This window comes from Myotis nattereri, assembly GCF_964212035.1.
Source record: "Myotis nattereri genome assembly, chromosome: 13".
In the NCBI taxonomy this organism is placed as follows: domain Eukaryota; kingdom Metazoa; phylum Chordata; class Mammalia; order Chiroptera; family Vespertilionidae; genus Myotis; species Myotis nattereri.
The window spans coordinates 43,933,869-43,958,911 of NC_138088.1; the positions used below are offsets into that span (position 1 = coordinate 43,933,869).

A 25,043-nucleotide genomic window follows, 5' to 3' on the forward strand; every position below is an offset into this window, starting at 1 on the left:
AAGTCCCTGGCAAGGACCCCCCAGTCCCTGCCAACCCCCAAAGCAGCAAGCTGATGGGGCAAAAGTAACTACTGTCAGCTGCTTTTCCTGGGGAAGAGCCTCCATCCAGGCCGCCAGCTTTTCTCTCTGAGTCTCATCATTTGTGCACTTGAGGTATTTACACACCTACTGTGTACTGGACAGGGACCAGTGCTTTGTGTCAACGGGGGTGGGGGAAGTGCCGAAGGAGAGGGTATGGGCTTGTCTAAGTTTTCCCAGACCCTCCTGGCTTCACCACGCACTTCCCAGGTGGAGGGGAGAGGGAGCTCGGGAGCCATAGTGCTTCTCTGGGAGCAGCTGGTGGGTAGAGGTGCCCTGGGATGGGCACTTCTAAGCAGCAGGTGGAGTCGCTGATGCCCAGCCCAGCTGCTGCCTCTGACCACACCTTCCCGGCCCCCCTGGCCCTTCGTGTCCTTGGGGATTGGGCTGGAGGAGATGGGTGGTCTCGGGAAGCCATTAGGCCGGAGGCAGAACGCAGGCCTTTTTCCAGCAGTCAGCCAGGTTCTGCCTACCTCTCCTTTCTCTGTGTCCTACCTTCCCCCACTCCCAGCCATAATGCTAGCCCTGAGCAGTGTACACATGGGAAAAGAGAGTCAGAGGACTTGTCCCAAGATCTCAACCCTCCTCAGAGGAGTGGACTTCCTGAGCCCACCTGCTACTCCCTCCCGGAGTCTGTTCACTCCGCTGGCTCTTGTCCAGGCAGACCTCCAGGCAAGGACCATGTCTTCTTAGCTCGGAACTGGCAGCTCATGGCACAGAGCTGGGCAGGGTTGTTCTGCAGTTCGTATGCAATGAACGAGTAATGGAGAAACTGGCTAAGCATTTAGACCTCAGCCCATGGGCTGCTTCCCCAGGGAGACTTGCCTTCATCCCTTGGCCCAACAGATAATAATCATAAACACAACCATTTATTTGCTAAACCCACTGGGAGATGGTTGCAGTGGGTGGGGGTGGGGAGACCGGTGAGGTGGGCTCCAGTGCCCACAGCCCAGACCATCCCTTTTTCTTTATTGTGCTCCCCTGTGTTAGAGGTCTGACGGACACCTGTTGAGTGTCTACCTCCCCAGCTGCACTGCTTCCAGCAGGCAGGATACTCACCATCTTAACCTCATGCCTGTACATAGTAGGCCCTTGAAAAGGTTTATTTGCATACATGAATGAATGAATGAATGAATGAATGGAGAGATGGAGAGCAGAGGATGGGAAGGGCCTTCTCCCCACCAGGGACCAGTCCTCTGAAAACAGTCTGATGAGAACAGGGGGCAGGACCCCGGCATCCAGCCTACCCTTAGCGTGTTGTACATAGTCCTGGAGTCACAACCAGAGTCACTCTGAGCAGCAGCCTTTCCTGGAGTGGGGGTGAAAGCCAAAGCTCCTGGCTCCGATCAGGGTCCATCCAACCAGGTTCTGGAGTCCCCAGAAGGTTCTGAAGGCCCTGGGCGGAACCTCTGTGATCTTAACCCACCCTCCTCTCTCTCCCCCAGAGAAGATGGGCACCTGGGGCCTAAAAGTGTGGAGGTCAGGGTTTTAGTCCTGCTCCTTAACCTCTACCAAAGGGCCTGCCTCTACGGGACCAGAATTCCTTTACATTTGGAGAACTTCCCCTGAACTTGATCCTCTTCAGTTTGGGGGGATTCTTCTCATCTCCCCAAAAGCCTGTGTCTCCAGAGGGCTGCAGATGGGGACACACCCTAACCAGGCCCCAGGTACAGCCTGGGCACACTCTGTGAGTGACAGATGCAAATACTCCTTAGGGGCCCCAGCAGGCTGCTCTCTCCCTCCCTCACTCCCTTGCTAGCCTCCCAGCCAGCTCGCCCGCTCCTTTATCTTATCAAAGCCCCGTAATTACAATTGCTATTTTGTTTCCTTGAATCTGCAATCAGAGCTCCCTGGCCCTGATGAGGGAGCGCCTGTCAACCTGATGGCTGAGTGACAGCCGGCCACCTTTCCCGGCCGCCCCCACACTTCGCAAACACAAATACACTCTCTCTCTCTCTCTCTCTCTCTCTCTCTCTCTCTCTCTCTCTCTCCTCTTATAAACACAAACACACACTCCTCACCAACACAGCTTCTCTCCGCAAGCACACCCTCGCGGGTACCCAAACACACACCTTCAGCCTCTTTCCAAACGCATCCCTCGCCCGGGGCCCACCCCTGGCCCCTCAAATCCCCCCCAGCTTGCGCAGGCCGCCGGGACGGGCGCTCGCTCCATCGCGCGCCTCCTGCGCCCGCGTTCAAAGCGCCGCGGACTCTCCGCCGACCCTTCAAATGCAAATCGTCGAGACCGCGTTAAGCACTCGGGCTCCGTCTGGGAGTCGTTCCCTGTCTCCGCACCAAAGGCAGGCCTGCCTTTCCCCCAGCGCTCTGCAGACCCGGTGGACGCCTTCAGCCCTCTGCGCTCTGTGGCCGAGTGAACTGGCAGCGCTCCTACTGTGCGCTGAGGGTGCAGGAATGGGAATCGAGGAGAGACGGGGGCGAGGAGGGAGAAAAATGAATTCCTAGTTCTATCCGCGGGGCGCCCGGTCAGGCTGGGAAACTCCAGGACCAAGGGGCAGATGTGGATTGGGCCCCCACTGAGGGCAGCAGCCGGGAGGGGACTCGCGGAGACCCACCGAGACAAAAGTCAAGGCATACAATGAGCCATCAGCGGCGTCGCTGGAGGTAAATATTTGAGCTGAGCCGTGCGCAGGGGGTAGCTGGGTCGGCCTTCCCCCCTGCCGAGCCCTGAGAGATTACTTTTCCCAGCGTCCGGCGGGTCTCCCGCGCCTCCAACCGTGCACGTGCCAAGGGCTTTGGAGGCTGCGAGAGGAGGTAGGTAAGAGCTCTAACAGGAGCCCTTCCAGTGAATGATGGATGGACAAACGAATTAATTTAGTTTTAGTAACTTATCCCCTCGCCTTCCGCCCAAACTTCGGTGGCCCAGACCACTTGCCGGGCACGTGGGCCCCAGCAAGCCTCAAGCCCCTCAAGAGGCGACGTGGGGGAGCGACACGGCCACCGGTGGTTCCACCCTCGCCCACCAGAGGGCGCCAGCTTCTCCCTCTCCATCCCTCTACTCCGGTGGTTCTCAACCTTGGCTGCACATTAGAAGCACCTGGGAATCTTTAAAATCCTGATTCCTGGGTCTCATCCTCCGGAAATTCTGTTTCTTTGTTACTAATGTTGTGGCCCATCCCATAACAAAGAAACAGAACTTCCGGAGGATGAGGCCCAGAAATCAGGATTTTAAAGATTCCCAGGTGCTTCTAATGTGCAGCCAAGGTTGAGAACCACTGCTACTCCCTGCTGTGGGAAAGTGACTAGTTTCAAGCCTGGCTGCCCCATTCCACCCTGGTTCCTGGTAGAAGCTCTTCAGGAAAGTCCTCTTGGCGAGGAGAAAGGGGCCTGCGACCCTGATCACTACAAAACAGAGGGATCATCTTCCGTTATCTTCAACTTAAGGAAAAAGGGAAGTTGTAAACTGGGCCTCTTTGCTCCTCACCACAAAGAGGAGGGAAACTCTCCTAGGGGATGTGTTGAAGAGGGAGTGCTTTCCAGAGACATTCTCTCCAAAGCTTACCTCAGCTGGCCCCTACCAGCCCCTTCAGGTTATCTAGGGACCCCTCCTACTTGCGCACTCATCTGCACTCATCTGTGGGAGGGAGAGGGCCTGGCCCCACCAGGCACTGTTTTCTGTCCATCCTCAGCATGTCTGGCCCCAGGCTATCTCAGGAGGGAACCTTTTATTTGTTTGTTTGTTTGTTGGCATTGAGACACCCCCACCCCTTCAACACAGCTGTGAACTGCTGACCCCAGAGTTGGTCACATAGACAACACATCACATCAAGTAGATCCCTTTCTCTTCAGGGCACAGCAGCAGCCAAGCCCCAGAACCAAGTGATTCCAGGCACCAGAGCCCCTAGATCAGGCGGACTGTGTGTGTGTGTGTGTGTGTGTGTGTGTGTGCGCGCGCGCGCGCGCGCGCGCAGAAACCCCTTAACTTAGGAGGCTGAATCCCAAGGGCTCCTCTGCCCCCATATGCCAGGCCACCAGGATTCTGGTTTCCCTGTCACCCAATCTGGCCAACCCCCTCCATCTGGTCCCTGGAATCAGGTTTCTAAGGGCCCAGATCAGCTCGGAGACAGTCTGCACGGCTGAAAGGAGGAGCAAAGACTGGCCTCCTCCCTACCCTGAGCCCCCTCATGGGGCTAGAGATGCACATTCCTCGGGCTGCTTAAACCCCCTTATCTGCCCCCCTGCCCATCAGCCTGAGTGCTGACAGAGGCCCAGACCCCTTGTTTGGATGCTGATAACCTCCTGGGATGGCCCTCCCCCACCTGTAGGAACTGGAAATGGGTTTGGTGCCGGGAGGTCCTCTTCTAGCTAGGCAGTTTGGGCCTAGGCCTGGCCTAGGGATAACAGGATCCCACATGTCTTCACCCTCCCCCAGGCCTGGGGCCACCCTCAGTGCTGCCACAGTGCCACCTGGTGGTCCCTAGGGGAATGCCACACAGCAGGGAGAGAAGCCACACAATGAGTTGCAAAAAAACTCTACACCACTTTATTTCATCCTTTATCCAAAAATGTAAAAAGTGTTTAAAATATGTAGTCCTGAGCTTCAAATGCTGACCTCCAACCTCAAAGGCAAGTAGGGAGAGAGGGTCAGGACAGTTCAGAGTTCCACCCCTGGAGAAAAGGGAAGTCCCAGGCATGGTATAGAATTAGAACATCACGACCCTACGGAGAATGGGACCCCCTTTCTCCTAGCACCAGCCCAAGACCCCACCCCCACCCCCCCTTCAATGAAGAAGACACTTAAAATTCTTGATACTCGTACAGCAACGTGGTGTATGGCATGTATGGCAGGCAGCTAGCTGACCTGAGGAGAGCAAAGAAGGGATGAGCATCTAGGCCTCATCTGTTCTACTGCCCTCCCAGACCCTGCTGGGCACCCTGCCCTCCCACTCACCAAGGAGGGCTAGGGCCTGCCCCTCTGTTTCTTAGCAGGCAGAATGGGGCACAATTCAGCTTCCTCATTCTCCTCACTCCCCTCTTCTTCGCTCTCTTCTTCCTCAGAAACACTGCTTACAGTGACTGGTGTACACACAAGCAGTGAAAGGAAGGGAGATGGTTATAGCCAGGTCTCCTTCATATTGTTTCTCATTCATGCACTGTGGTGCTAGGCAGGGCCCTGAACTCCCAGCACTGAGTCTAGGTGGGAACAACCGCCCTGGCCAGTTTGGCTCAGTGGATAGAGCATCCACCTGTGGACTGAAGGGTCCCGGGTTCAATTCCAGTCAAGGGCACATGCCCGGGTTGTGGGCTCGATCCCCAGTGTGGGGCGTGCAGGAGGGAGCTAATCAATGATTCTCTCTCATCACTGATGTTTCTACCTTTCTCTCCTCTGAAAATAAAAAAATATATTTTTTTAAAAAATAGATGGAAAGAACCTCAGATACTAAACTGGGTGACAAAGAGCCAAAGGGTTACACATCACTGGAGCTAGAGAAGCTGAGACAGGTTCCATGAAGGAGGTAGGCATGCGTAGGACAGAAAGTGAAGGACACATCATGCAGAACCTGTATGGCAGCTACATTGGGAGATAAGGCTGGGATGGGGCAAGAGTGTGGAGTCAGGAGGAGCCAAAACGGGGAGGGGGAGGCCTGATGGAGAGCCCACCGATGGCAAAGGAGAGGACTCTCACCAATCTGGTGCCGCCCAGTGATCCGCACAGGACCAGAACCTGACTTCAGGCGGAAGGTGACAGGAGGTTGAAGCTGGAAGTCATCCAAACTGAGCTGGGAGAAAGACAAGGAGGAAGGTCTTCTAGCCCAATCCTTCCTTCCTTCCCCCTTCCCCCTCCCCCCTCCCAGGCACAGCCAGGGAACTCACCATGGGCTGGCAGGACAGCCTGAGGTTGGCCACGGGGACTGCAATCTCCTGGTGGTCATGATTACGGGCCACAACTTCTACCACATTACACTCATCTTTGGCCCCCTCGGTGAGGCAGAGCTGGGAAGGGTACACAAGACTTTGGGGCCTCCCTAAGCAGGTGTTGACAACACAGTGGAGGCATCTACCCGAGAATTTGCTCAACCTCAGGGTCTCTCTGAATACCTGGCCAAGGGAGCAGGCGATTGGGGGGTTGGGCAGAGGTGACTCCCCCTAAAGAAGAGGTTGGGGGCGGGCTACGGGCAGCGGCCCACCAGTGGCCTGCTCAGGTCAAGCTATCCACCACCACCCCCCTTCCGCACCCCTCACCATGGTCAAAGCCAGCACGTGCTCCGCATCATCCTCTTCCTCTACCTTGAAGGTGAAAGAGCGGGTGTGGCCAGAAAGCTCACAGCCTGGAAGAGATAATGGCCTGAGTGTGGGGGGAGGGGGGCCGCTTCCCCAAACTCCATCACGTGTGGCCATGGACTGACCGACCACCATTTACACGCCCACTTCTCCGGACACCTGGGCGCTCAGCCCTGAGCCCGCCCCGCACATCTGGGCAGGGGTCGGCCCCCACTTCCGCTCCAGCAGCCGCGTGCGAGCCCCCTCCGCCCCCACCCATGCCGGGCACCCCCTGCATCCCTTCCTCTCCCCGCCCCAGGACGACCCTCACCCCTCCTTCCTCAATACCGAAGAAAAAACTGTCCATAGTGACCGGAGCTGGGGCCCGCAGCGCCCCGACACCCCCGGCCCGGGCGCGGCTCTCCGGACCCCAAAACGCTAACGCGGCGGCCATGCTGCGAGGGCGCCCGGGAACCCCGCCCCCGACACGTACTGGGGAACCCAGCGGCGCCGCCCCGCCTATTAAAGGGGACGCTCGCCTGGGAGGGGACCGGAAGCGCTGGGCCCGGGAGCCCGCAGCTGCGAGGAGGAAGACTACGGAAGCGCGTGGATTTGGGATTAATGCTCCCGTTCACCCTCCTTACAACCGCCAAGGCTTTCTGAGGGCAGCTCCTGCCTCCATGTTCTCCAGCTCGTCACACCCTCTCTGCCTCCATCTCTCCCAACCCGGGGTAAACTTACGTCAAAGGGAAACCAGGTATAAAAACGGAAACCTTTCCAATTCCCCCAGCAAAGGTGCTTCAGGGCAGCATTTTTCTTATAAAAAGCAAAGGAAATGCGCTCATATTTGCATTTGAGCCAAGTGAGTGAATAGCCTCAAGTGACATTTTACCACCAGGTATCTCGTACCCAAATCACTCCCTCTCCTAGATACGCTTCCAGCTCCAACACCTTGCAGCTTACTATCCAGATGGCTTATCTTCATTGAGCTTCAGAGGCTGGCGCTTGCTAGCAGGACTAACTCCTGCTCCTGCAATCTTTCGAGCTCCTCCCAAATCATCCCAGAACGTCCTTCCCCTTGGACTCCTGTCTCATCATTTGGACTCTCCCCATCTTTCACCGTTTAATAAACAACCACACAAAGCATGTTCCTTATCCTGCTGGATGGCAGGAACTCACTCAAACGACTTGCTCCCAAGTTATTTACACCCAAGTTAAAGCTGGCAAAACGGTGGCTAGGCCAAGAGCCAGTCTACTTTTTTTATTTGGCCTTGCCTTGGGAAAACCTGAAAGGAGGTCTTTTACTGGAGATGGGAGGAGAGGACTACCTTCAACAGCCAGTCCTTAACTTGGAACAGTTATGAAGAGGGAGGAGGAATACTTGCTTGCAGGTGAGGCATGAAGGGCAGGAGAAAAGGTAGGAGGCAGAAACAAATTAGGTTTACACAGTACACCACCATACACATTCACTTCAAGTTTTATTTTGCCTCTTGCATGATCTTCACATAATTTACAGTTCATTTTCTACAGGAACTGAGCTGTGATCTAAACAATCAAGGTAATGTCATTCCAACCTTAATAAATATTCACAACCATAGAAGGTAGCATAGCATTTTACAATCCTAGCATGATGAATGTATAGGCCTGGACATCTGTTTCACAGTTAGCATCTGTGACCAGAAGACTAGCCAAAGTTATTAAAAGCCAAGAAAAAGCCACAAGCGAACGCTAAAAATCTTGATTCCATAGGAGGCTGGCCCTGAAATCCTCCAGATAAAATGCCACAATTGTTCACTAGTGTAGAAAATGTATTTAAAGAGAAACCTGTGACACTAAGCCATTTAAACCATTATCTTGTAGAGATATTCCTTTCACACCTCAGCCCTTAAAAATGCAAACGTGGTCCAAGCTTTCCAACATACTATATCCTATCAGTTAGAGGTTTCTACCCTGAAAATGAGAAGGCCTCCTTCCTTTCCTCCCTTCATCTCACCCATTCAGTGCCACTCATGGGCCTTGGTTGGAAGTCACTAGTGGTACCCATTCTAGGTGCCACTCTTGAAGACTCTCTCAAAGCCCATCCTGATGGAATCCTATCAAGAAAAGGATGTTTCAAGTTTCCTTCTCCTTGCCCTTTCCTTCTCAGCTCAAAGTTAATCAGCTGATACAAAACTACAGGAAGCTGATAATAAAATATTGTTATGAATCTATGAAGAAGTCAGCCAGTCATAATGAAAAAATGAATCCTGCAGAAATTACCTGCTAGCCTCATGCTCAGAACCCTTAAATACACCAAATCTAAATTAAAATACATGAAGCTCTCAGAATCTGTGGCTAAAGGAAAAATTAATTAAGTCATTGATTAAAGTATACTCATTATTTGTCTCTTTTAAAAATTCGATACAAACATGCAAGAATTAGGCTGTGATTTAATAAAACCAGTAGTAACAGGTCTTGAAATTAAAGGACAACTGATCTGAGGGCAAATGGGACCCATCAGTCCCTGAACCCTACTTGACAGATGTCAAACTAACATTACACATGCTGACCTGTATTGAGGTTAATTTCTAGAAGTGACTGCACTTGCAACAGATTGAGTCCTATGAAGTTAGGCTCTTATACCCAAAGTGGTTGTGGCCTAGCTTAGGTGGGAGGCACTTTAAAAATAAAACTTCTAAAAAAAAAAAAAAAGCCTAAACAACCAACCAAAGGCAAAAGAAAAATTCACTTTCCATTGATTTATATTATTCAAAGTGCCATCCTGAATCACACCTTTCATTTTCAAAATGAAAAATTACAAAACCGGTAAACACAAAGGTAGGCAGATCACAGCTAGTTTATATACAAAAAATTTACAAGCTTGTCATTTTTAGGCTTTTGCCACAAACAAATGCACATTTGTCCCTACGAAGCACAACATGCCTGAACCAATCATCACTACAGGAGACAATTGGCCATGGCTTTACAAAAAGCAGAATAACTGCCCAAAATTGAAATCATTTATTCAGCTTATACTATGCCACAACCATCCCACTTGGAATTTCTACCCTGAAGGCTCTGAAACCCACTAAATCTTTCTCATCTCTGCCATGTCCCCAAAGAATAAGAGACATTTCATTCAATAAGCCAAGGAGGATGACAAATGATTTTGATTACTCTAAGGTGAGAAATGCAACCACACTGGATGCAGAAAACAGTGCTGACTAGATTTATTGAAGACCCCCTTCCTATAAGCCCATGTAAGAGGTCTTGACACCTAACACAAGACCCAAAAAGGGGCCCACATATCTATTTCATATAGGATTTGCAGAAGTACTATCTTCTAACCAGTGAGTAGTCTCAAAATATGATGCATGAGTTTTACATAGTCTTCTTTGTTTCCAATCCCAATTGGCTGATCTGTGGCCGCTCCAGAGGCTGAACTGTATAAAGACCCCCACCACCACCCACCAGGTGAAGTTAAGAGACTTTCAGACAATTCATAGTGTCAAATGTCACAGGCTTCGACCAAGTATAACCACATCCTTTGGAAATCCTTCCATTTTTGCAATTTCAAAACAGCCTAACTTGCTGTAAAATTCCAGAATTCTTTTATCATCTGGTCTCACTTCACAGAAAGCCCCCCGGGAGCCTAGAAATAAAACAAATAATCAAAATACATTAATAAGTAGAATTGTGGATATAAATTGTGACTACTCTTTTAATATATTTCAAACAAATCATAGTGGGAACTTGTTTATTATTAGCCTACAATTTTTAAAATTTGTATTAATATTAAATGAATATTCATAATGATCATTATTAAATACTACAGTGATAACTATCTTAAATGATGGATATGTTAACTAGCTCGAATGTGGTTATTTTGAAATATATTCCAAATCATCAAATTGTACAATAAGTATATACAATTCTTAACTGTCAAATATATCTCAATTAAAAAAATTCAACTGTAAGTGAAACTCTTCTCCAGAAGGAAAACCTTTTGGGAAAGAGGTTGTAACAGACCTGAAAGCAAAGGATACCTCTGCTTAATGTTTTAATATTAAGTTCCAAGCACACCACTAAGGATTCCGTAGAGTTGTTTAAATTATCCCACAAAAGGACAACACTGATTCAAATGATACAAATATGCAACAGGTGCATTCTCATGTATCAACAACCCTCTAATGAGGGCTCAAAAGCTGCCCACTTTTGTATTGCCCAAAGATTACAGTTAGTCATTTACTTGAGGCTCAAAATAAGCATTCATTGTGTAAAAGAGAAGCATTTTTCAATGATTAATACTCATGCAATTCTTGCACAACTAATAATTCAGAAGCCAAATCATAAATGGTGGTGAAGGGAATGTACATTCACTATAATTCACTTCTTTTTAACCTAAAATACAGTCCTGTCCCCACATAACCCAAACACCAGCAACTCCACAAATATGTACTCACCATTAGCCTTCAGTGAAGATAGGAGGCAAGCCATCATGCTTTTGGCTACACTTGGGTCAGTTACTTTTTTGTGAATATCCACCTTTATCAGAGAAGGGAAGTTGGCAAGGAAAGTTTCTGGCAACACTTCCTGCTCTTCATGGAAACTCAACATTATTTTCTAAAAATGAGAATTTTCTAAAAATTAGAATCTCTTTTGACTTTCAGTAACCACTCATTCTATACTTATATCCCAACTACAGAACTCAGTAACAGGAAAAAAAAAATAATATTCAATAATTCCTCCAGTCATATAATTATCACATGGAGAATTAAGTAACTTTTGGTTCTACCTAAAACATTTTCACTTTTTAAAACTTTGTCTAAATATAGTATATGCTGGATTGGATCTTGGGACAGAACATCGACTTTAGTGGGAAAACTGGTGAGTAGTGAAATTTACAGTAATGTACCAAAGTTGGTACACTTGGACAAATGTAGAAAATGGGTGAGGGATATAAAGGAACTCCGTAGCCCTGCCAGCATTGGCTGAATGGTTGAGCATGGACCTATGAACCAGGAGATCACCGTTCGATTCCAGGTCAGGGCACATACCCAGGTTGCAGGCTTAGTCTTCCAGTAGGGGGTGTGCAAAAGGCAATCCATGATTCTCTCTCATCACTCATGTGTGTCTCTCTCTCTCTCTCCCACTGATATCAATAAAAATATCTTTTTAAAATAAATAAAGGAACTCTGTATTATCTCTGACTTCTTTAAATTTAAAATGATTCAAAATCAATTTTTTTTTTTGGTTAATCCTCACCTGAGGATATTTTTCCCATTGATTTTTAGAGTGTGGAAGGGAGGGGTAGAGACAGAGAGAACATCTATGTGAGAGAGACATCAATTGATTGCTTGCTTCCCACACGTGCCCAACATGGACTTGACCAGAATCGAATCTACACCCCTTCAGTCCATGGGCCGATGCTCTAACCACTGACCAAAACCATCTAGGGCCAAAATAAAATTTTAAAAATTTGTCAGGCTTGCATAAAAAATGTGAATGTGCTTAACACTGCTGAACTGTACACTTAAAAATGGTTAGGATGGTAACTTTTATGTAATGTATATTTTATCGCTTTTTGAAAATAGGTATTTTTTTTTTATTGATTTCAGAGAGGAAGGGAGGACAGAGAGAAACATCAATGATCAGAGAGAACCATTGATCTGCCACCTCCTGAATGCCCCCCACTGGGGAACGAGCCTGCAACTCGGGCATGTGCCCTGACCAGGAATTGAATCTGGGACCCTTTAGTCTGCAGGCCACCACTCTATCCACTGAGCCAAACCAGCTAAGGCTACATTTTACCACTTTTTAAAGAAAGTTTGTTAATAGACACATTTTATATGGTCATTCTTTTTATGTTCCTATGCTGAAAGCAATAATTGTCAGATATGGAGCAGCAACACATCAACAGCTCAGTTACCAGCATGCTCCAGTGTCCATGCAATCCTTAGTGAGGCCATTCCCAACCAGCCTCTTATTACAAAGCCATCTGGCTAGGGGCAGAAGGTAAAAAATAATAATAAAAAAAAACTACAGAATGTGAATGCACTGGTGTAGGGAGAGTTTCAGAAAAGAAGAGGAGCAAACTAAGAGTCCAATATACACCTGAAAGTATTTATTGAACATAAAATATTATCCTTAAGAAGGAACTAATTTTTAAAATGCATGTGCTGCCCAAGCTGGTTTGGCTCAGTGGATAGAGCATTGGCCTGCAGACCAAAGGGCCCCAGGTTCGATTCCAGTCGGGGGCACGTAGCTTGGTTGCAGGCTCCTCCCCAGCCAGGGCCCTGGTCAGGGCGCGTGCAGGAGGCAATCAGTCGATGTGTTTCTCTCACATCGATGTTTCTCTCTCTTTCCTTCTCTCTTCCACTCTTCCTAAAAGATCAGTGGAAAAATATCCTCAAGTGGTATTACAAACAAACAATAAAAATGCATGTGGCCCTAACTGGTTTGGCTCAGTGGATAGAGCGTCGGCCTGTGGACTGAAAGGTCCCAGGTTCGATTCCGGTCAAGGGCATGTACCTGGGTTGCGGGCACATCCCCAGTGGGGGGTGTGCAGGAGGCAGCTGATCGATGTTTCTCTCTCATCGATGTTTCTCTCTCTTTCCTTCTCTCTTCCACTCTTCCTAAAAGATCAGTGGAAAAATATCCTCAAGTGGTATTACAAACAAACAATAAAAATGCATGTGCTGGCCCTGGCCAGATAGCTAAGTTGGTTAGAGCGTCATTCTGATATGCCAAGGTTGCAAGTTTGATCCCTGGTCAGGGCACATACATCAAACAATCTCTATATATAAAACCCTAATATGCAAATAGACTGAACAACCGAACAACCGGTCACTATGACATACGCTGACCACGGAGGGGCATGTGTGGAACATAGCAGGCGTCGGCCGCAGCAGGATGCTGGAGCAGGTGAGGGGGGGCACCAGACCAAGGTGGGGCACTAGTCGCTGTTATGGGAACGAGCCTCTACTGGTTACTGAAAATTCTTTGCTCCCGCGCACTGCAGTCCTGCCCAGCACTCGCTCGGCACTGTCAGCAAGTGTGAGTGGCAGCTGCCAGCCCCAATTGCCTCTCAGGACTTCTCCACCTCCCCCTGCTCCTGAGGGGCAATCGGGGCCAGCAGCCGCCTCTCACAACCGCTTCTGGTAACAACCCCACTCGCACCCGCTGCTGGCACTGGAGCCACCACTCACACCTGCTGCTAGTGCCCGGCACCGTCAGTGAGTGCGAGAAGTGCCTGCTGGCCACAATCGTCCCTGAGGGCTTCTCCACCTCCCCTGCTCCTGAGGGGCAATTGGGGCAGCAGCTGCCGCTTGTACCCGCTGACGGTGCCAGCCCCACTCACACCCACTGCTGGCGTCGGCCCGGATAGCTCCTCACTGTCAGCAGGTGTGAATGGGGCCAGCGCCGTCAGCACGTGGCAGCAGCGGTGGGAGTGGGGCTGCTGGCAGACAGGGGACGGGGGTGGAGGGGGTTGTGGCAGGAGGGGCCGCGCAGGAACATGGAGGATGAGCTGAGACCTGCCCCTGTGCCCACGGCAGCCTCGCAGCCCACAGGTCCTTTCAAGGTGCACAAATTTGTGCACTGGGCCCCTAGTGAATGCATAACTAAATGGGGAAAAAAAAGTCTCTCTCTCTCTCCCTCTCTCCCTCTCTCTCTCTCTCCCTAAAATCTTTTTTACAGAGTGATGTGTGAATAAAGCTAGTTGTGGGTAGATATATAAGTAAAATAGTGGGGGGGGGGGTTAAATGTATATGCAATATATAAACCAAAATAATCATTAATTAACCAATGTGGGGCACATTTTTTTAGAGGAAATATTCACTTTAGTTGGAACAGACATAACAAGTGCTCCTATCAGAAAGCAGACTTTCAGAAGCTCATCCCTACTGTTGTTTAATTACGAGAAAGCATTACTGAGAAAGCCAACTTAGCCTCCTGACAACCAAGCAAATGTCCTACACTTGTCCTGAGTACCCAGAGAAGAGACCATAACATCCTTAAGTCTGGTGCTTCAAAACAGGGAGAGAAAAAAAGGAAGGTTGTCTATACTGTGTTTTTACCCAAGAAAGTATTATAGCTATGCTTCCAAATTAAAAATAGTCCTAACAATGAAGGAACAGAAGAAAATAGCATGCTAAGAATAAGCCCTAAGCCCTAGCTGGTTTGGCTCAGCAGATAAGAGCATCGGCCTGCAGACTAAAGGGTCCCAGGTTTGGTTCCGATCAAGGGCACATGCAGGATTGTGGGCTTGATCCCCGGTAGGGGGCGTGCAGGAGGCAGCCAATCAATGATTCTCTCTCATCATTGATGTTTCTTTCTCCCCTCTCCCTTCCTCTCTGAAATTAAAAAAATAAAAAAATAAGCCCTAAGATTCTTTTCTATAAGAAATTCAGGAAGCACTGAGATTTTAAGATGGATCTACTTTTTAAAAAAAATTTATCTGCTTACTTTTTAATAAGTACTTATTCAGTAAAAATTACTATAATGGCCGAAACCGGTTTCGCTCAGTGGATAGAGTGTCAGCCTGCGGACTGAGGGGTCCCGGGTTCAATTCTGGTCAGGGGCATGTACCTGGGTTGCGGGCACATCCCCAGTGGGAGATGTGCAGGAGGCAGCTGATCGATGTTTCTAACTCTCTATCTCTCTCCCTTCCTCTCTGTAAAAAAAAATCAATAAAATATATTAAAAAAAAGAAAATTACTATAGTGAAATTCTAAACCTGTGCATTACCTCCGCCTCAGAGAGTTCTTTGTCACCATTTGGTTTGGTATACTTCTCCTGCATGAAGGGAATCCAGGAAATTTTACATTTTTTAATGAAGGGGGTCACATCTACAGTGCCCAGGGCATAACCACATATGCCATCTTCATCTTCTAGGACAAAGCAATAATCCAGGCTGAGGGAAAGCAGCCCTCCTACTAACCTGCTCAGAAGAAAAAAAAGCCAGAATGAGTTTGTAAGTTACTAACACAAAATATAGACTTCAGTAATGTTAAGGCCCAAAGTATTTGAATGACAGTCTATGGAAACTATACTTGGTATATGAAAAAAACTGGAAATACACACATCTTAATATTCAAATTTTATTAAACGTGGGATTTCTAAAAAAACTGTATTTCCAGTCATCACCTCCCCTCAACCTTTATCAGGCTTTGAAAAATGTCTACTTCCCAAATCCAACCAATCCAAATACTTCATCACATACTTGTCTCCAATAAGGTCAGGCTGACTTTGAAAAGGTAAACCCACTCCATCGTCATACATTTCTCTGCAAATCTTGTACACGGAAGCCTGAAAATATAATCCAGTTAACTAACACATCAAGAAAATTGGCAACATCATTTAACAATGTGATTCGTAAGTCAGACTAGACTTCTAGGACAGGAGGTAACAAAATGCCTGGCCTGTCATAATTATCAACCTTTGCTGTTTTAAATAAAGATTTGCTCATTGAATCATAGTTGTAAAATCAGTAGAAAGTAGCATGGTTATAGTGAACACTGAAAAGTGCTTTGTAGGGAGTGTATATAGGCAGTAAGTAGTGCATTCAAAATCCAGCAAACTATAAACTGTCTCTGTTTTCTGGGATATGTTATTGTCTTTAAACAGGCTTTCTTTTCTCTGTCGCTAGCCTGTAGGCATTTCCCAACTGAAAATTATAGAATACTAATACATTGGAGAAAATCAGCCAAGGACAACATATCATTTAGACACTCTGACTGTTTAGTAATTTCAACTCTGAATACATTTCATCTAATTTAAGGGAGGAATTAAAGAACTTAGCACAAGATAATAATAAGAGTCTGAACTCCGTAGGTTCTTCCTTAAATATACCCCCTTGCCCATGATCAATGTTTAGTTAACTCTACCTAAAGTTCATGTTTTAAGACAGAACTAATTCTTTTAACCATGAGTTCAAAGGAAAAATAGTAATGTGCACCATAACCATACACCAGGTTGGTAGGTAGACAATTACCTCATCTTTAGGAAAATATGGTCTGATAGTATAAACTTTGGAGGTAGGAGTCAGTGGGGGTGGTTGAAAAAAGAGATCATTTGCCCCATCAATTGGCAGCAAACGCTGTGGGAGGAAAAAGAAGATGGATTAGTGTTGGGAAGATATTCATTTCTTTACATGAGTGAACACTGCAGACTACCAACTTAATATTAACTGGCTACTGCAGGCAGACCTAAAGACGAGGGGTGTACTATGCTTTACTAAAATAAACACTTCTTTACTGGGGGAGGGAAGTGCTTCTGAATAGAAATTACCCAAACTAAATTATAGTTTTAGTGGCTTATTAACAGGGATTTAAATTTATAGTAAAAAAAAAAAAAATCCATTCCAATTATGACAAATTTCTTAAAAAAAAAACAACCATCTCATATAGACCATCTTTCTACTAAAAGATGGCAGAACAGAATGTCAGAAGGAGAGGTTTGGTCTGAAGAGGGTTATCTGTCCAGGAGACGCTTAATCCCCAAAGCAATGCGCTTCAGTTTGCTGTGCGCAGCAGAGCACCTGTTGGGGGGAGAAAAGTAGAGCACCTGAAAAGTCCATGAACAAATTCTAATAGCAAAATGCTTCATATTTTGTTCACATTTTCATTAACAGACTGTTCTTTCAAGTGTAAGTTTTATTTATAAAATAATTGTGAAAGTATCCATAAGCCCTTTCACCATCATTTGGGTATTCATCCTTTTTGCTCATGGAGTTTCCACTGGCAGACAAGCATGCGCGCATTGTGCATTGCGGGCGCAGATTAAAATGCTGTGCGACCTGCAAAGAAACAATGTGAAGTATACCTAGAGCCGCTGCGCTTCGCAGGCGCGGGGGGAATTGGCAGCATCTCCTTCAGAAATTACTGTGAAAGAGGAGGAAAATTTGATTTAAAATCCAGCTATGTAACTAAATTGAATTTGGGACTAGAAAGCCTTCGGCAGACCAATCCTTCCAGCCATCTGATGCGCAACATAAGGTTTCTCATAAAACAAAGAAAATGTCAATTCAGTTGTGAATTCATATTGATACCTGGAACTCTCCTGCTAGACCGCCTCTAAAGGCCCAGGGTTCTTGGTCTCCAATTAAGAACTGTGCTGAAGAATGACTACGACACCCTGTTGAGATCAGATCCAAGCGGAGAATGTTACGAGAAAGGGGATTTCCTGGGGTCTCAAATGTCCAACAAACAAACACTTTGTGGAAATAGCTCTCTAACAACAATAATCCAGGGTTTCAGGACAAGGCTGTGATAATTTTTTTTAATTCATAATGGAATTTCAATACTGATGTTCCTTCCTCTGATTAATAATCAATGTTAAGAGTTCTACCCTTTAATTGTTGGAAGGAAAGCAAGTCTCAAATTTGTCTGGGTCAAGTTTATATATTGTCTAGAAATGGCTATAAAAATCAAGTCAGCTGTTTGCTCTGTAGTAAAATTACAGTAACTATAAAGTGAAATGAATGAGACAGATAATGAGACATTTTATTATCACAGCCCATGAAGGAATTAAACCTGTCTGAAGTCACATTTTGAGGAAGGGTACAGGAAAGGGAAGAAGGGGAGAAAAAGGGTTAATCTTGTCAGAAGACTAAGTTCAGCAGAATAAATGAAGGAAAGTGTTCATAAGTTGGCCACAATGAGAAAAATACATTTTTTCTTAAAAAGGACAATCCAAATTCAAACTGGCGAGTAATAATACCAGCCTGACAGAAACTGAGAACTAAGAGCCAACTGATGCTCCTGATTTGTCCAGAGCTAAGACATACTTTTCTGAAAAGTATGACATCTGGCTCCTCTGATTGGCCATTATAATCTTTGCAGTGCATTGAACAGATGCTTGAAGTAGCAAGGCTTGAGGTCCAGAAGTCAGCATTAAGGTTTACCACTTCATCACCTTCATATTCACATGCAATAAAGGCAGCTAACAATAGAGATAATTAAAGGCAAATATGTGGAGGCCAAATCAGAATCACCTGCCTAGTCTTCTGACAAGATAAGCAGCGCAACACAGGTCTTTTCCATTTGAAGACAGCATTCTACCTCCTGTTCAAGTTAACAGTCTCATCATCAGTACAAGGTATATAGTGTGCTAGTCAGACAGTCCCAAAGCAAACCAATTTTTTTTGTTGACAATTCAGGCCCATTAAGAGATTATATCCAGGTTTGTCATTTTGTAGGGGTAGGGGTATTTTTTTTAAAAAAAATATAATGTAATATTTGTAAAATAAATATGAATAGGGTCAAAATTTAGGCTATGAAGAGAACGTGCCCCATTCCACAGCTCAGTGTAAATTTACACTGCAGGAAAAAACTGTACCTCTCAAACTTTAAGATCAGCCAATTTCCCCTACCCCCCACTTTGAGACTACAATGTAACTAGCACTTCCAACTATTACAATAAAAAGCTGCATGTACGAAGAGCTGTGTAAATGAAAATATGGTTAATGCCTCAGTCGCTGCGCAAACGTGACTTCAGTTCATATCTACTGCCCTTAAATCTACCTGAGCTACCTCACAGATAGAACCTTTCAATTTAAACTAATTAATCATGACGCGCTGTGAACATCTGCCGCTGTCCATCCAATAGTAGTAGACACTTGTGCTGAGGACTCTCCCATCTGTACACAATGGGGAAGAAGATAATAGAGGTCGTTAGTAATCAAAAGTACTGCACAGCCACATTCTTTAAAGGACTGAATGCCAGCTGGATTGGAGAGAGGAGGAAAACAAAGGGCTCTAATTGGTAACTCCCTGAAATTACTACAGAACCATGAAAATACTCTCTTTGTCGTGAGCTTTTTGTAAGATTTTCGAAGATAATCATTTAAAACTAAGATGCTCTGCTTGTACAGCAGCTATCTATATAACTGAGAAAGCTGCACCATAATTGCACAAAACAGAGGTAATGCCTGAGTCAAAACAACACAATATCTATATAATCAAGAATTTAATTTTTAATAATTCTTGAATTAAAAGCTGAATATCAAATACTTTAGGATATACTTTCTCAAGCTCAATAATCCAGATTTCAGAGTAGAAATTTAATATTTAAAACCCTACCAGAGTTAATTATAACCCTCTGGCCAGAATCCTGGAAGGCAATTAATGCCATCCAACAACCAACACAGAGGTTTTTCCTGAGCCTAAGAGCAGACATCTATCACAGAAAAGAAGTATCTCTTGGAGCCTTTTAACAAAAGGTAAAAATTCTCTCTTCTACCTGTTGTGCTATATGTAGAGAAACCCAAAGTTCTATATTTTCAAATTAACAATCAGAGACTACTCTTAGCTGCTAATTGTATCACAAGGAAACTTATTTTTTAATATTTAAGAACCCCAAGTATATAGGTAGAAAGTGAGAAATCTCATTGCTACTACTCCTTAATCTAAGCTCACAGTATTTCACACATCTACTTCATAACCAAGACCATGTAACCCATCATAATATTTGTGACTACTATGAAAACTATGACATATCAGTTAGCCTTGCTGCCTGCTGTGTGCTGTATTGTAAGTTCATTACATATTCCTTACAGCTGGAATGATAACCTGGAAATGAAATGAGGTCTCTGGAGAAACTTGGCCATGCTGGTGCTTTTTACCAAGTTTAACATTAAAAAAAAAAAAATTACTGTTTTCAAAGGAGACATACAGAAGTCCATTTAATGAACAGAGTTCTTAGGGGACTATAATTCCCATCCCCTGTTAAAACCAATTACTTGGTAGAGAAATAAAGAAAAAGCCATGTGACGTCATACTAAGTAGCACCAGAATAGCCCACCACGAAAGCTCGCATGCGCACAGGGCTGGGAGGATGGCTTCCTCTTGCCAGGCCCCTTAGGTCATTTCAGCAATTGTTCTGTTAAAGGGCATTAATGTTATCAAGACACAGCAAGCAGCAGAGAGCTTCCAGAGTCACAATTCATAGTGTCTCGTCTCCAAATCAGACAAAAGTGGAATAAAGGGTTCCATCCAGGAAGCATTCAGTCGGAGTAAGTTAAAGTCAGTACTTTCTAACACATTTTCAAGATATTTATGCTGAATTAGCCCAAGGGAGAAAAATCAATGTACTCGATGTATTTACTGAGACTTGTACCTCAAGTCTGCAACAAAGGCTACATGTTTGAAAAAATTCTAGGCAAAGAATTTAAAGATTTGGAAATTTGCAAATTCCCTAAATGTTTTTCTCCTGTGGGATAATCTGTCTTTTTTTCTTTAAGGGACAATATATCTGAGAAGAGATTATTCCTGGTGCACCTACCTAACCACTGTACAAAAGACTTCACCATAGACATTATACTCTTGATATCCCAAACATAGGAGTACATGTCATAAAGGATTGTCCTGTTGGCACAATTGGAAAGCCGAGTGAACATTCCCATCACCAGTCCACACATTTCTTCAAACTTGGCTGCTCGTGACCGCCATTCTTCAATCTATTGAGAATCAATAAAAAGACTCAAAAATTTGCAAGCTTAATAAAATAATCTAAAACAGTTCTAAATTAAGCTGTTTGCTATCAGGTGCCTGCTTAAACTTAGAAAAACAATAAAAGTGTGTATTGACTCAAACTAACAGATATTCCTAAAATAATCAACTTTGACTTTCCTTCATTCCTAACTATAACGTCAAACTATGGAACTCTATGTACCAGATTTGGTAGAGTACACATCCACTTTACAGAACATATTTTAGGATCTGGTCAATTTTCTGCCAGTTACCAGTGTACTCGTTTTAATACCTCCTCCGTGTCATCAACATGGGGACCCATCCAAGCTAGAGAAGCAGGTAAATAAGTATACTCACTTTTTCAGAGTCTTTTCCTTTACAATTGACACTGACAACACTGCTATTTGCTCGAAGCCACTGGAACTCACGTAACATCTGTGCTCCTTTGGGTCCATGCTCGTAAGGCAGGTAGAATAGATCAGCAAGTAACTGCAAATCCTCCAGAGTCACTGGTTCCACAGTGTACAAAGGCTTTTCATTTGGAGCTGGCACAAACTGCTCCTTGTTTATCTGTTCATCAGTTTGCATAGGGGCAATATCACTGATGCAGTCTTCCTGCATAGACATCTCTGGGGATTTTGATTCAGCTATGCTCTCTTTATCAGTGTCCATTGGTTTCAATTCCTCTGCCATTTTAGCTTCTACAATTTCAGTTAATATTTGATTGTCATTCTTGTGTTCTGTTTCTTCTTGTTTTTCCACTACCATGTCCATGGGTTCCTCATCTGACTGTTTCTTTTCTTCTTCCTTGGTCAGAACTGTAGGTTCACCACTCAAGGCTGCTCCCTGACTCATAATGGGCTCCTGATAAACCGTTGTAACTACAGTTGTGGCATTTAAAGAGGGCGCCGTAACTAGGGGAGTCCCATCAACTACACTTGCTTTAGCTCCACTATGTGCAACTTGTCTACCTACAAAAAAAAATTGCCACAAAAATAACCAGAATTAGAAACAGAACAAATTAGATCTAGAGACATTTTCTTATCATATCTGAAACTGGAACCTCAGTTTGAGCTTCCAAATAATATAAGCCCTGAGAAAAGTACCATTTCTCTAAAATCACCAGGGAAATGGAGACAGAAGAAACAGATTATAAACATTCCTAAACATGCCAACACCTATTATCCTCCCGTTTGAAGATCTGCATTTAAAAACAGTTAAGTATTTCAAAATAAATATTTTTAAAACAAATTAGCATTCCATCAAGATAACAGCTATTTACAACCAAAAGATTTCAAAAACTTTACTTTTCTCTAGATCCCTAATCATTTTGCTTGGTGGGCCTATGGCAAGGCACAGCACAAATGTTCTTTACTTTTTGACTCAACCATGTGATCCAACCCCATTACAAAAAATGGCCCAAAACTCACTGCTGTACTGATGAGGTACTCCAAAATCCTGCAACCATTCTGTTAAAGCTAACTTTAGAGCCATCTGTGGACTATAAAGTACATCAGTTTCAATATCTTCATCACTGCCTTCATTTTCTAACTTTATTTGGATTGATACAGTACTGTCTTCACTGTCAGCTGCAAAACAAAACAAAACACACAAACAGTTCTGATTATAAAAGCCTCCTGACAAGGGGGACAAATGCAAAACACTAATTGTTACAGTACAATCAGAGAAGCAAAGAACCAAAACAACAAACCTTAAACATAAAAGTGCAAGACCCTGCCGAAACCGGTTTGGCTCAGTGGATAGAGCGTCGGCCTGCGGACTGAAAGGTCCCAGGTTCGATTTCGGTCAAGGGGCATGTACCTGGGTTGCGGGCACGTCCCCAGTGGGAGATGTGCAGGAGGCAGCTGATTGATGTTTCTCTCTCATCAATGTTTCTAACTCTCTATCTCTCTCCCTTCCTCTCTGTAAAAAACCAATAAAATATATTTAAAAAAAAAAAAAAAGTGCAAGACCCTTCACTGAACTTCACCTAGAATAGTCATATAAATGTATTGCTAAATGTAAAATCCCAATTGAAATTAAAAAAACACAATAATTTTAGCCGAAACTGGTTTGGCTCAGTGGATAGAGCGTCAGCCTGCAGACTGAAAGGTCCCAGGTTCGACTCCGGTCAAGGGCATGTACCTGGGTTGCGGGCACATCCCCAGTGGGAGATGTGCAGGAGGCAGCTGATTGATGTTTCTAATTCTCTCTCTCTCCCCCTTCCTCTCTGTGAAAAATCAATAAAACATATTAAAAACAAACAAACAAAAAAATCCCAATAATTTTAGAATTACTGGAAAAGTCATTCATAAATGCCCAACGAGTACCAATTACTGGAAATGCAAGGTTAAAGGCACTACGCTTTTCATAAAGAAAGCATTCCCTACCCTTCAGGGGCTTATAACTTAATGGGTAAATAATTATGAAAAAATAACGGGCAAACTAATTAAGTGCATTGGGGGAAAGAGTAAAAGTGATTAGAGAGTCCACATATGAGCACAAATAATAAGCAAATAAGAAAGCTTTGAACGAGGAGAGTGGTGGAGAAAATTAAGTATGAACTCTGGGTTGGTATTCAAAACCCTCTATTCTTAGCTATCCTCATTTCCCTTACATGGCCCAGTTTTGGCTAATGTCTACTACTTCTCAACATGCTTCATACCCTGCCTTACAAGAGATAGGAGCTAAGTGCCATGAATACAGAGGAATGGAGAGTATATCCCTAATTTTGTAAGGCTTGGGGGGAGGGGGGGGAGAAGGAGGGTAACAATGACTGAGCTATAAAGTGAGGCATTAATTCAATAAACAGAACTGGAAGTAGGGGTACAGAACTATATACCAAATATATGGTGTTGGAAGATGATTTGACTATGGGTGGTGGGAACTTAATGCAATATACAGATCATGTATCATAGAAATGTGCTCTTGAAATCTTTATGATCTTATTAACCATTGTCACCCCAATAAAAAAAACAACACACACAACTATATAACTACCTATCACCAAGCATCACAATGTGACATTACCATATCCCCAAATGAGCCAAAATTCAAATAACTTTGAATATTCAGTGTCCAGTGTTTCCACCTACACACCACCAACCCTTCAATGCCCAGCAAACTCTACTCATACTTGGAACTAGTTTAAGTATCCCCTCCTCTATTAAACTGTTTCTTACCACCAAATTTGCTTATCAAAAATAATCACTCTCTCCCTCTGTGTTCCTGCAGCACTCTGTAGGTAATTATTTCAGCACTTACCATATTATAAGTACAGTTGCCAATATACTTTATATAACACCAGACTATGTTTTTCAAAATTAGGGAATACTTTATTTTTTGTACCCTTAGTGTTGGGAAGATACACTTTGCCACACAATAGGTATGTAAATGTTAAGGACCCTCCAAGTAACAAAAAATAAGATGATCCACTGCCTGTCAGATGTTACTTGTGACACAGACATGTCCCATATCTTTAAGGACAAGAATGAAGACATGTCCAGATTTCAGTTTCTGTCCTTGGTGGGGAACATAGCCATGGAATAGCATCCTTTTGGGAGAAGCCAGTAATCACAGCTCAACCTGAGGCCTCATGAGACCCTGAGAAACAATAAGAGTCTCCACTCCCCAGAAAAAAAAATGTTAATGAGTAAATAACTATCAGCATTCTCTTACTTGGAAATCAATTAGAAATTTTTCATAAATAAAAAATCAGTAAGCCAACATTTAAAAAATGAGAATATGTTCATTAAGCTGAATCTAAAGTAACTCAGCCCTAGACGGTTTGGCTCAGTGGATAGAGCGTTGGCCTGCGAACTGAAGGGTCCTAGGTTCGATCCCGATCAAGGGCACATGCCTGGGTTGCGGGCTCCATCCCCAGTGAGGGGCATGCAGGCGGCAGCTGATCATGATTCTCTCTCATCATTGATGTTTCTCTCTCTCCCCTCACTTCCTCTCTGAAATCAATAAAAATATATTTAAAAAATAAAAAAATAAAGTAACTCAGATAAGAATATCTAGTCATCTAAAATATCCCATTAATGAAGTCACCTAAAAACATAAAACTAAATCAGAATTCTAAGGAGAGCATAACACTAAAAGACTAGTCAGTCTAGTACTCAAAGGTTAAGTGACATTTTAAAAACAAAAACCTGAGGCCAAGAGATTGTTATTAGGTAACATGTCCAAAGCCACTCAGCCCTTCTTCTACCATATATGTACACATCTCATTCACAGGACTAAATAACACACCTTTAAAAAACCTCTTAAACTATGACAACAAATGAACACTTA

The 25,043-nt window shown here is 44.6% G+C and overlaps 2 protein-coding genes across 4 annotated transcripts in view; both read right to left on the reverse strand.

The window, feature by feature from the left end:
- Positions 1 to 3,788: 3,788 nt before the first annotated feature.
- Positions 3,789 to 6,767, reverse strand: NPM3 (nucleophosmin/nucleoplasmin 3; the record flags this gene model as incomplete). Of its 3 annotated transcripts, none has more annotated exons than XM_081104410.1 (6): positions 3,789 to 4,897; positions 4,988 to 5,112; positions 5,723 to 5,816; positions 5,911 to 6,030; positions 6,280 to 6,365; positions 6,646 to 6,767. In XM_081104410.1, 5 exons carry the CDS (start codon positions 6,749 to 6,751, stop codon positions 4,997 to 4,999), a joined length of 522 nt encoding a protein of 173 aa, XP_080960536.1. In that variant the 3' UTR covers positions 3,789 to 4,897; positions 4,988 to 4,996. The 3 variants fall into 3 exon arrangements, with proteins under 3 accessions (XP_080960536.1, XP_080960537.1, XP_080960538.1); XM_081104411.1 differs by having other exon boundaries at positions 4,629 to 4,704; positions 6,646 to 6,751; XM_081104412.1 differs by lacking the exon at positions 4,988 to 5,112 and having other exon boundaries at positions 4,671 to 4,704; positions 6,646 to 6,751.
- Positions 6,768 to 7,756: 989 nt separating this feature from the next.
- The window catches only part of OGA (O-GlcNAcase), a 29,635-nt gene continuing 12,348 nt past the window's right edge, over positions 7,757 to 25,043 (reverse strand). Inside the window, exons 8-16 of the mRNA XM_081105348.1 lie at positions 22,178 to 22,336; positions 21,105 to 21,718; positions 20,560 to 20,734; positions 17,327 to 17,412; positions 16,271 to 16,375; positions 15,500 to 15,585; positions 15,025 to 15,217; positions 10,740 to 10,899; positions 7,757 to 9,928 (exon numbers count right to left, since the gene is read on the reverse strand). Coding sequence (XP_080961474.1) covers positions 9,792 to 9,928; positions 10,740 to 10,899; positions 15,025 to 15,217; positions 15,500 to 15,585; positions 16,271 to 16,375; positions 17,327 to 17,412; positions 20,560 to 20,734; positions 21,105 to 21,718; positions 22,178 to 22,336 — 1,715 coding nt within the window. The 3' untranslated portion in view covers positions 7,757 to 9,791. The remainder of the gene's footprint in view (positions 9,929 to 10,739; positions 10,900 to 15,024; positions 15,218 to 15,499; positions 15,586 to 16,270; positions 16,376 to 17,326; positions 17,413 to 20,559; positions 20,735 to 21,104; positions 21,719 to 22,177; positions 22,337 to 25,043) is intronic.